This window comes from Danio aesculapii, chromosome 1 (genome assembly GCF_903798145.1).
Source record: "Danio aesculapii chromosome 1, fDanAes4.1, whole genome shotgun sequence".
NCBI lineage: Eukaryota > Metazoa > Chordata > Actinopteri > Cypriniformes > Danionidae > Danio > Danio aesculapii.
Window position 1 is genome coordinate 5,107,062 of NC_079435.1, and position 11,628 is coordinate 5,118,689.

At 36.0% G+C, this 11,628-nt stretch overlaps 2 protein-coding genes across 2 annotated transcripts in view; both read left to right on the forward strand.

Moving 5' to 3' along the window:
* si:ch211-286b5.4 (afadin- and alpha-actinin-binding protein) overlaps positions 1 to 8,724 on the forward strand; it is a 9,640-nt gene extending 916 nt beyond the window's left edge. The window contains exons 3-12 of the mRNA XM_056460628.1: positions 1,228 to 1,296; positions 1,577 to 1,700; positions 1,957 to 2,035; positions 2,166 to 2,283; positions 2,656 to 2,806; positions 4,756 to 4,859; positions 4,932 to 5,093; positions 6,212 to 6,329; positions 8,375 to 8,522; positions 8,596 to 8,724. Of these exons, the coding sequence (XP_056316603.1) occupies positions 1,228 to 1,296; positions 1,577 to 1,700; positions 1,957 to 2,035; positions 2,166 to 2,283; positions 2,656 to 2,806; positions 4,756 to 4,859; positions 4,932 to 5,093; positions 6,212 to 6,329; positions 8,375 to 8,522; positions 8,596 to 8,647 (1,125 nt within the window). The 3' untranslated portion in view covers positions 8,648 to 8,724. The remainder of the gene's footprint in view (positions 1 to 1,227; positions 1,297 to 1,576; positions 1,701 to 1,956; positions 2,036 to 2,165; positions 2,284 to 2,655; positions 2,807 to 4,755; positions 4,860 to 4,931; positions 5,094 to 6,211; positions 6,330 to 8,374; positions 8,523 to 8,595) is intronic.
* A 1,408-nt stretch (positions 8,725 to 10,132) lies between these two features.
* nanos3 (nanos homolog 3) lies at positions 10,133 to 10,612 on the forward strand. Its single transcript, XM_056460739.1, has one exon. The coding sequence runs from the start codon at positions 10,133 to 10,135 to the stop codon at positions 10,610 to 10,612; it is 480 nt and encodes a 159-aa protein (XP_056316714.1).
* Positions 10,613 to 11,628: the final 1,016 nt, after the last annotated feature.

Genomic DNA, 11,628 nt, shown 5'->3' on the forward strand with positions numbered 1-11,628 from the left:
ATATTTATGGACAAATGATATAGAAATTTTTATATCTAAATATAAATAAACAATTTCTCAAACATATATGCATTAGTATGGAAGCCCGTTCCCGCAACTGAATTAAAAAAACAAATAAATAAACAAATACAATGTAAAAAAAAAAATATATATATATATATATATATATATATATATATATATATATATATATATATATATATATATATATATATATATATATATATATATATACAGTAAACTCAGAATTGCGACTTTATAACTCAGAATTCTGACTTAATAACTCAATTGCGACATTATAACTCAGAATTGCGACTCAATAACTCAGAATTCTGATTTAATAACTCAGAATTGCAGCTTAATAACTCAGAATTCTTACTTAGTAACTCAGAATTGCGACATTATAACTCAGAATTGCAACTTAATAACTCAGAATTCTGACTTTATAACTCAGAATTGCGGCTTTCAGAATTGCGACTTAATAGCTCAGAATTGCGACATTATAACTCAGAATTGCGACTTAGTAACACAGAATTGCGACTTAGTAACACAGAATTGCGACTTAGTAACACAGAATTGCGACTTTATATCTCAGAATTGCAACATTATAACTCAGAATTGCGACTTTATATGTCAGAATTGCGACTTTATAACTCAGAATTGCGACTTTATATCTCAGAATTGCGACATTATAACTCAGAATTGCGACTTTATAACTCAGAATTGCGACTTTATATCTCAGAATTGCGACATTATAACTCAGAATTGCGACTTTATATCTCAGAATTGCAACATTATAACTCAGAATTGCGACTTTATATGTCAGAATTGCGACTTTATAACTCAGAATTGCGACTTTATAACTCAGAATTGCGACATTATAACTCAGAATTGCGACTTTATAACTCAGAATTGCGACTTTATAACTCAGAATTGCGACTTTATAACTCAGAATTGCGACATTATAACTCAGAATTGCGACTTTATAACTCAGAATTGCGACATTATAACTCAGAATTGCGACTTTATAACTCAGAATTGCGACTTAACTCAGAATTCTGACTCAGATTTGCGACTTTGTTTTTTTACCATGTATTTATTTTTTTATTTACTTTTAATTCAGTGGCGGAAACAGGCTTCCATTCATTTGTGTATTTAGATATACATAATAAATATATGAAATTTGTTATGTTAGTGAAGAATTACTGTGCTTATTGTCTGACATAGGAGCAGCTCGTGGAAAAGGATCTTCACATCGCCAGACTACAAGATGCTCTGACCTCTGAAAGAGAAAAGGTTTATCTCTATTATCATAATCACATCATTAAGTACAGTTCATGCACTGTAAAAATGCTGGGTTCCACACAATTAGTTCATGTTGTCCCAACACAAATTAAGTTAATTTAATGTTTTTTACCAATGTAAGTGGATTGAACATAAACCAAATAAGTTGTGTGAATTGTGTGAACAATTCTTAATTCAACTCTTTTTAAGGAAGTAGTTTGAGCAAACAGAAAAAGACTTTTTTTGTTCTTACACTGCTGTTGTGTGTGTGTGTGTGTGTGTGTGTGTACAGTGTGCACGTCTGCAGTCTCGCTGTAACCAGCAGGGGGCGGAGCTGAAGCGCAAAGAGCAGCAAACCAACCGCATGAAAGAGAAACTCCCGCAGCTCACCGACAGACAAAAACACCGCGGCGTCTGTGAGATTCACCGCTGTCCTTTCTATGTTTATGTGTTTTCAGGTGTTAAGTGGAAATAATTTCACAAATGAAACTATTATTATTCCCAGGTTTTTCATTTACAATATACACTTCCAACTCCCCTAAGTGCAATATGACGTCATCAACATAGCTATTTTATGTTGAATATGTAAATATGGGCATTACATAAAAACGTAAACTGTATCCCGAAGAAATGCATATACAGCACAACTACAGTGATATTCCCTGTCCATAGCTATAGAGATTTTAAATGTGTTGCCGAAGTGGACAGGACGAAGAGAGGCTGGATACAAGACCGCAAAGGCTGATGGAAGGTACATGCAGTGATGTGATGTCCTTTTCAAGCACTTTAAGTCCATCAGAAACTTTTAATTTCCAATAATGTGGATTAATGTTGACTTGAAGCATTTGTGTGTGCGATTTGTCCCCCCCCCCCCCCTGCAGGATAGAGGAGGCATTGCGTCTGCTGTTGGACCGAAGAGAAGCTGAGCTCAGAGAGGCCATGAAACTACGGCACGGTCTTACAACGCTACTGCACATGCTCAGGAACAACATGGCACAGGTGAGGAAGGCAACTGCGTTTTCACAACTGCGTTTAATTAAAAAATCCTACTATGCATATTTAAACTAAGCATTATAGGCACAGTATGTCATTTTGGCCACTAGAGGGCGTGTATTTACAACAAACAAAGGTGTGTTTTATTCTACGGGGCTTATTTCTCTGCATTTCAACACTCTTACAAACATTTGGGATAATAAAAGTGCATAAGTCAGCAAAATATATAGCTGTTATAATGGTATTCGGATGTTTCAATGAAAAAAAAAAATACATATTGTGCCTTTTTAAAAAGTATAGGCTTCACTGTAATATACTGTAAGTAGAGTGTGCAAAAAATAATGTAGGTGCATTATCTATTTTAATCTGTTTAATTAGGCAATTCAAGACTCCAACAACACAGGCCTGGAGGAAACTGAAGATGACATGCTGGTCCAATCAGAGCAGAGTCTTGGTGATCATGTGACAGGAGGTGTGGTCCAGGAGTGGATGCAAGTTCAGAAAACACTGCGGGAGCTCATGGCACAGAGTATATAACCTGTTTACTCTTTAACTGACAGCTTAACGAAGGCTTCAGATACTTTAACTTATTCGTAAATATAGAGTTGGGGTCTAAATTATAAGCCCTCATGTGAAATGTCAATTCTTTTTCAAATATTTTCTAATTAACAAAGCGATGACATTTTTCAAAGTATCTCCCGTTATATCTTTTTTTTCCCTGGAGAAATTATTCTCTCGTTTAGTTTGGCTGGAATAACTAAAATATTGATAAACAATTGTGGTCAATGTTATTGTGGCTGTGGTCAATATTATTAGCCCCCTCAATAAATGATTGTTTTCCATTGGCTACACACTGTTCATTTGTATAGCGCTTTTACAGTGTAGATTGTGTCGAAGCAGCTTCACATAGAAGATTATAGTAAATTGTAACCGTGTCAGTGCAGTTTTCAGAGTTTAAGTTCAGTTCAGTGTGGTTTAGTACTCACTGCTGAGAGTCCAAACACTGAAGAGCAAATCCATCGATGTGCAGCTCTACAGATCCCGAAACAAGCAAGCCAGTGGCAACAGTGGCGAGGAAAAACTTCACCAATTGGCGAAAGTGAAGAAAACCTCAAGAGAAACCAGGCTCAGTTGGGCACGACCATTCCTCCTATGGCCAAACGTCTTGTGCAGAGCTGCAGCCTAGGCGCCAGAAGCTGGATGTCAGCAAGACTTGTCTGTCCCTGGAAAATCTCAGGAATCAGTCTTAACTCTCCACTTCTCCATGACCACCACTGCAGCTGCTCAGGATACGGCCTGGTCCAGGATTATGGAAATCTTGGGATCATCTCGTTGCGGGTCTTGCATCGAACCAGTGGCGCTGCATAGTCTCTGGGGGCGGAAATAGAAAATAATTGATTTGCCTGATGACTTGCCTGATGAACCTAACTTGCCAAGTTAACCTAATTAACCTAGTTAAGGATTTAAATGACACTTTAAGGCCCTGTATACACAAACACAAGTATTTTCAATATCACACTTTTTTTCTATGCAGATTAGCTACAATACAACCGGAGTTTCATCTCATGACATCAGCACACACACTGTTTTCTCTTTTTTTGATTAACACAGCTGTTCACACCAGATGCGAATGAGGTAAATTCCACACGTTTGCGTTAAATGTATCACATATTCTATGTAGTTCGCACCGCGTGGCGTTAATCCTCCTATGTTCTCGCATTTGTATTGGCTTGTATACAGTTACTCAGTATACTTAATTCCTCATTTTGTGTGGTGTGAATCTAGCAAAAGAGTCATTATCGTCCGCCATTGCTTCATTGCCCTTAACATGCATCACAGTGCATTTTCATAAAAACTAAAGCTGGGAAAATAGTTTATTAAAACACCCATGTACGTATGGATATGGCCTAAATCAGTGTTTCTCAACCACGTTCCTGGAAGACCACCAGCTCTGCATATTTTTCATGTCTACTTAACCAAACACACCTGATTCAGATTACCAGCTCATTAGCAGACTCCGAAAGAGCTGTAATGAGTGTGACAGACAGAAGACATTCAAAACATGCAGTGTTGATGGTCCTCCAGGAACATGGTTGAGAAACACTGGCCTAAACTGAATGCTAGTATCTTGCAAATTATCTAGTAAATTATTTTGTTCTGTCATCATGACAAAGACAAAATAAATTCATTTTTAGAAATGAGTTATTAAAGCTATTATGTTTTAAAAAATTCTCTCTGATATGTCTCTCTATTAAACATTCATTCATTTTCTTTTCGGCTTAGTCCCTTTATTAATCTGGGGTTTCCACAGCGGAATGAACCACCAACTTATCCAGTATATGTTTTATGCAGCGGATGCCCTTTCAGCCACAACACATCACCCTATTAAACATCACCTGGGAAATATTTAATGTCACACATAAATAATTATAATAAAAATTATAATATGTCATATTATACGTAATTAACTGTGCTCAGGTCCCTTTGCTCCAGAAACAGACCAGGAGAAGCTGCTGGTTCATCTGGAGGAGGAGCTGGAGCAGAGCCGACAGCTCATCCTAGCACAGCAGCAGTTACTACAGGTCAGACATACAAGAAAAACTGTCATGCGTGATGTGATTTACTACAGTAACTGAGGTGTTTTTTTTCCTCAGGAGAGTGTAAATCCTCCTCTCCCGGCTGTGCTGATGGACTGCTACTATCTGGAGGAGTGGGAGCGGCTTCAGGACCACTGGGAGGAGCTTAAGAGGCAGAGGCGGAGCTTCCAGCGGGAGAGGCAGGCCTTCACTGAAGCTGCCATCCGATTGGGTCATGAGGTAATTTATGCGCATGCATGTTTCTCTTTCTTTAATAGAGTAACTTTGACATTTTTAACTCATGAAGTCTATAGCAGTGTTTCCCACCCCTGTTCCTTAAGGCACGTTTTCAACCTCTCCCTAATCAAACACATCTAAATCAACTCATCAAAACATTAGAAGAGACTCCAAAACCTGAAGTTAATAGCTCAGATAGGGGAGACATGTTAGGGGAGACAATTCGGTGGGCGGGGGACCGCACTCCTACATCAAGTTGCGGTGGGCCTCAAAATGGCAGCGATTTGGATCCTATTTTAACGTCAAGAAATTAAAAAAAGAGACTGATTGTGTTTATATCACTCCAATATGACTGTGGACACACTATACCACACACAGTCCTGTCCAAACAGCATACAAAAGATGATTTTCAGCATAGGTGCCCTTTAACAACTGTTTTTTATAAGGTAACATTAGTGTTGCATTGCTTGAAACATATTGGGGAATTTGTATTTACAAGGAAATTGTACAAGTGTTATTTCTAGACCTGGAAAAGACATGGGAATAACTAATATATTAAGTCATGGACATTTTTATAATTAATATATGGTGTATATTTTTCTTTCATATCAAGCTCAGAAATATTTTATCTGATTACACTGCTATTTGTTAGAAAATAACATCACTAAAAAGTGATTTAAGTTCAATTAAAAAAATCTAATAAATAAAAATAAATAAAAATAAATTGAAAAAGTAAATTTTTTTTAAATAAATTAAATCATTAAATTAAATTATTTAAATAAATATTAAAATTAAATTAATATTCAAATTATATGAATGTTTTATCGTCTATCATTCTAACTATTATTATTATTATTATTATTATTATTATTATTACTATTATTATTATTATTATTATTATTACTAAAATAATCTTATTTCAAATGTTTACATATCACACATCAGTTTTCCATAATAAAATCACAGTATAAGTAAAAATAATAGGATTTCCGTAATTCTGTATTTTGTGTGTGTGCGTGCGTGTGTGCATGCGTGTGTGTGCATGCATGCATGCGTGTGTGTGTGTGTGTGTGTGTGTGTGTGTGTGTGTGTACGTGTGCGTGCGTGTGTGTGTTTTTCAGAAAAATGAGTTTGAGCAGCAGAAAGCCTCCCGCTTGAAGTATGATTTCCTCAATTTCTCTCCAGTCAAGAAAAACACACCGTGGAACCGGAGAGAAAGCACAGCGCTCAGCGACCTACGTACATACACACACACACACACACACACTGATACAACACACAACTCATGATTAAGCATGGGACGATAACCGTTTTCACGGTATACAGCGGCTTGAAAAAGTCAAAGTTTTAAAACCGTCAGTTTTCTGCAATATCGTCCCTAAAGTATGTGTAAGATTTTTTTATTGACTTTTTTTAGGACAACAGTATCTCCAGCAGAAACCAGGGGCGTTGCTAGACCCAAATTACTGGGGCACGTGCCCCAGTAAAAATCACTAGTGCTCCAGTAAATGCTTTGAGATATGATTTACTTCATATGCAAGTGTATTTATTAAGAATATATTAAAAAATAAAGACGTTATTCTCTATGTGCAGCCGAACCAACGCTGGTGAAAGCAATGTGTTTAATCAAAAAGCAAATCAAAATGTAGTTTAAATCTGACGCAAACTGACGCAAACCTCTCGCACGCGCTGCTCTTCTCCGGGTGCGAGTCCAGGTAGTTAACATGCACACCAAAAAAAAACCTGCTGCTCATGCGTTGTAAAACCGGCGTAACAGCCGGTTGCATTTGCATTTGTTTTGCAAGTCGACAAAACTAAAGTTTAAACAACATGATGGTGATCTTACTAAGCATGACTCCTGATAGATTTTTTGTATGAAGTAAGAAGGAGGGATGAAGAGTCAGGGAGGTAAGAGTCGAGTCTAAGACAACAAATAATTTTATAAAACAGCTTTTTTTTGTATTCTATTGAATTATCTGTAGAATTTCAATCAAATGAAATTAATATTGATGCAAAAGATTTCTTAAATGATCTTAGCATATCACTCCAGTGGTCTTAACATTTGTTTTCCAGTTACATTTAAGATTATTTAGAATAATAATTGTATAATAACAATAATTCTTTTATTTATAATAAATCTTTGTTTTTTATTTATTTAAAAATATAAATATTAAAATAATAATAATAATTATATATATATATATATATATATATATATATATATATATATATATATATATATATATATATATATATATATATATATATATATATATATATATATATATACATATATATATACATACATACATACATACATACATACATACATACATACATACATACATACATAAAGCTTTATGTCTGGCAACGCCCCTGGCAGAAACAATATGGGTTTTTTTTTTTATCTGTTTTTGAAATAAATGAAGACAGCAGAAGTCAATAATTCATTTGAATTCAATTTAGCCTGACATGTTTACTTCTGCTACTGTTTTATTATTTATTTATTTTTTAACTTTTGTTTTTTATTCGTTTTAACATAACGGAACAAACAGATCACCAGAGGCATCACATACAACTATTACATTCTTCTTATACAGTCGTTTTTATAGTACAGGTTACTCTCCCATTAGCCCCCCACCCCAACCCGCCCGTAAAAGGTACTGTATTATAAGCATAAACACCAACATAGTTTCCTTCAAGTCCATATGATTCAGTCTTTTACAATCTGTAATGTGCGGTCCAAACTAAATATTTCACATATACAATATACATATATATGTACATATATTAAAAAAAGTAATAATAAAAATAAAAAATATAAATAAATATAAATAAGGGGAGGAGGGGGGGTTCGCACTCATTGCAAAGCATTTCCTAGCAAATTATATATTTTCTGTATTCTTATATATAAACCATTTTGACCAATTTTTATAACATTTATCCATGTTTAGTCTTAAAGAAAAGGTGAGTTTCTCCATTTCAAACATATCTACAATTGTTATCCACTCATCCTTTGTTGGTGGAATCTCTTCCAACCATTTCTTGGTTATTGCTTTTTTACTAGCAACTAATAGTATTTTGAGAAGGTATTTGTCTTGTGTGGTTTACTGTTTTATTTTTTTAACCCAGACATTTAAAAATATATATATTTAAGAGCAGTAATCACAATACCGTGAAATGGTGATCTTTTTATCCAAGGTTATCACACCGTCAGAATTTTATACTGGCCCATACCTACTCATAATCACAGCATTTATATCAGTGACTGTGTGTGTGTGCAGGTGCTGCAGCTCCAGATCAGCTCTCCATGTCTCCATGTGTCACTCCATCATCTGAGGGGTCAGAGGTCATGCCGGGGTCCTGTCAGAACCTGGTCATGACCCCCAACACTCCTGAGCTGTACTCCGTGCTCAAACTGCCCTATTATAGGTCAGATATCTGTTGTCATGCATGTTTAAAGAGACTGTTCAACTAAAAATGGATGGCATTATTTGTGTGTCAGGTCTCCGCAGATGCTCGGGTCACCTGAGGAACGCCACACCTGGCCCTTTTAGCTTCACACAGAGCTGGAAAGACTTTTCTACAAGACACATTTTGAATTAAAGTTATGCATTGCTGTATTGTGTTTGTATTGCCTTCTCTTAGCACCTTCTCAGCACCTCCCACGAATTCTTGATGGGTTTGTCCATATTTGACCCAGCGTTTGGGTTAAAAGATCCCAAAAATGTTCTTTATTTATCTGTATATTGATTTAGAGGTTCAGTATGAATATGTGTGTTCTCCATATTTGATTGCTGTTCTTTAAATCATTAATTTAAAATTGTTTAATTCCAGAATAATTTTTGCTTTGTAATTTCTTTCATATAAAGACTCGTAATGATTTTTTTAACTCAAATAAGCTGATATTCCAGGAGGGCTGAAGTATTTTTTAATGTAGTGCTTTTATTTCAATTTTCTGTCTTAAAAAATTAAAGTTTCTTATTATAATCATTAACAATATTGTAATCTGGATTATTTAATCAGATTACACTATAAAAATGCTGAGTTGCTTTAGCCCAGTGTTGGGTTTATCCATATTTGACCCAATGTTTGGGTTAAAACAAGTCAGGATTTTTTTAAAAATGTAATTCGATTAAATAATCCAGTATACAATATTGTTAATAATAACTAGAAACTTACAATTTCTCACATTTAAATGACAATTTTTAACCCCAAAATTGGGTTTGACCCATGTTTGAACCAACATTGGGCTAAAACAACCCATCATTTGTTAGAATGCACAGAGATCAAAGAGTGACAGGATTACAAGTTCACATGACTTGCTTGTAAATTGATTCCTTATTTCTGTCCTAAAAGAACTATTACAGTGTATAAACAAATCTTCCGATTTTGATGCATTTAAAGAGATATTCAATTCTTAAAACCTAAAATTATGTAATTACTCGATCCTGACTCGTTTTAAACCCGTCTGAGTTTCTTCCTTCTGTTGAACACAAAAAAAGATACTTTGAAGAATGGTGAAAACCTGTAACCATTGTCTTCCGTATTGGTTTTTCCTACTATGGATATCAATGGTTACCGGTTTTCAGCATTCTTCAAAATATCTTCTTTTGTGTTTAACAGATTTTTTTTTTAGATCTAAACACTTGAGAGTGATTAAATAGTGAATGAAGTTGAATCTTTAGGCAAACTTTCCCCTTTAATGCTGTTTATAACACAGAATCTATCAGTTTTTCTTTCTTTTTGTGTATACATGCCAGTATAATACAACATAACACACATGCGATTAGCCAATTAGAACAGTAATCTAAATTTAAATACGGTAAAATGACAATTTGCACTCAGCATTCCACATGACCGTGAGAGCAGGGTTTAAAACCACATTTTAAAAAGAAACTCGACAATTTCCCCTCATTTAAGTTTCGGAAGACAAAAAAAAACTGCAAGTTTTAATTAATGGGACTCGTGCGCGTGACCTTTAAAAGGCCCTGCGTGCTCGGCGCGTGCTAGTTGTTTTGGTCGCGCGCTCGGAGAGTAGCATGGCTTTTTCTCTTCTCCAATTCATCCTTTCTGCTCATGGATCTATGGAGACTAGAAACCAGGACTTTCAGCCTTGGAAAGACTACATGGGTTTGGCGGACATGATCAGAGGCATGAAGCGGCAAGAAATGCAATCTGAGGCGGACTCAGGCGAGCAGGCTGCCGCGCTGCTGGAGTCTCCAAGCGGCCAAATTCGGTCGCGCGCTACACCGGAGGAAAACACGAGCCCGGGGGCCGGTAAATCCAGGAGCAGCACCCCGGAGAGAAAGTTCTGCAGCTTCTGCAAACACAACGGCGAGACTGAGGCCGTGTACACCTCTCACTACTTAAAAAACCGCGATGGAGACGTGATGTGCCCGTATCTCCGCCAGTACAAATGTCCCTTGTGCGGGGCCACCGGGGCCAAAGCGCACACCAAGAGATTCTGCCCGATGGTGGACAAAAACTACTGCTCGGTGTACGCCAAATCAACGTGGTGAAGCGGACATTCATGCGCCGGGAGATTTGAAGAAACTCTTTTACTGCAGGTTTTAATGTTTAAGTTTTAACTTTTAATTGTTCGTTTGATACGCGGAGGCTTGCGAGTTTGCATGCATGTGTGCGTTCACTGTTTGATTTTTGCACTTTTCTGTGTGTGTGTGTGTGTGTGTGTATATATATGTGTGTTTGCTGTGTTATATTTTGTGTGCACTGGTGTTGTTTTCACTTGGTAACAAACTTGTACACAAGCCAGCAGGCTCGCGACAGGCGCAACCGCACGACTCAAACTCTTTCATGCTTATATAATGTAAATACAACGTGTGTTTGATAATCCTTTTAAATGTGAGAATCCACGGTGTTGTATATAAAAAATGTGAATGTTAATATTGAGATTTTAGTGATTTCATTATTGAAAGCTGCTTGTTTTGTATAACTAACCTTTAAAAAAAAGTTTTCTCCATTGCATTTAAATTGTTTAACAACATGATCATATTTTCAAGCCGCTTACTAAAATTCATGTACTACTTCCGTCATTTTATGTCAGTGTGTGACTTTTGACTTGTGATGGAGTGGGAAATGTAAAGAAAATATAAACATTTTCTCTAGCCTTTAAATTGTGTGTGAATTTCATGGATGAAACTGGTGTTTAGTTTTACAGAATCAAACATGAATGACAACAAGCGGGTCATTTATTAGTGTGTTCATCTGAATAGGAATTTGGACAGATTTATGACTTGGCTAAAACAACTCAGGACTGGTTATAAAGGTAACGACCCTTCAGTTTAGGGCTCACACACTCTTGACAGCGTAATGATCTTCACTTAAACCTCACATGGGGAAAAACTACTTTAATAAAACTGAACAAATATAAAGTATAACTGATCAGCTATGAACAAGATTGCTAACTAACTCTTACTACAGCTGAATCACTCTGAAACTATCCAGTATTCGGTTTATGAAAACATCTAGTTGAACTTTTATTCTGTAAACTCGTTGTTGTAGCTAGCAGAACATG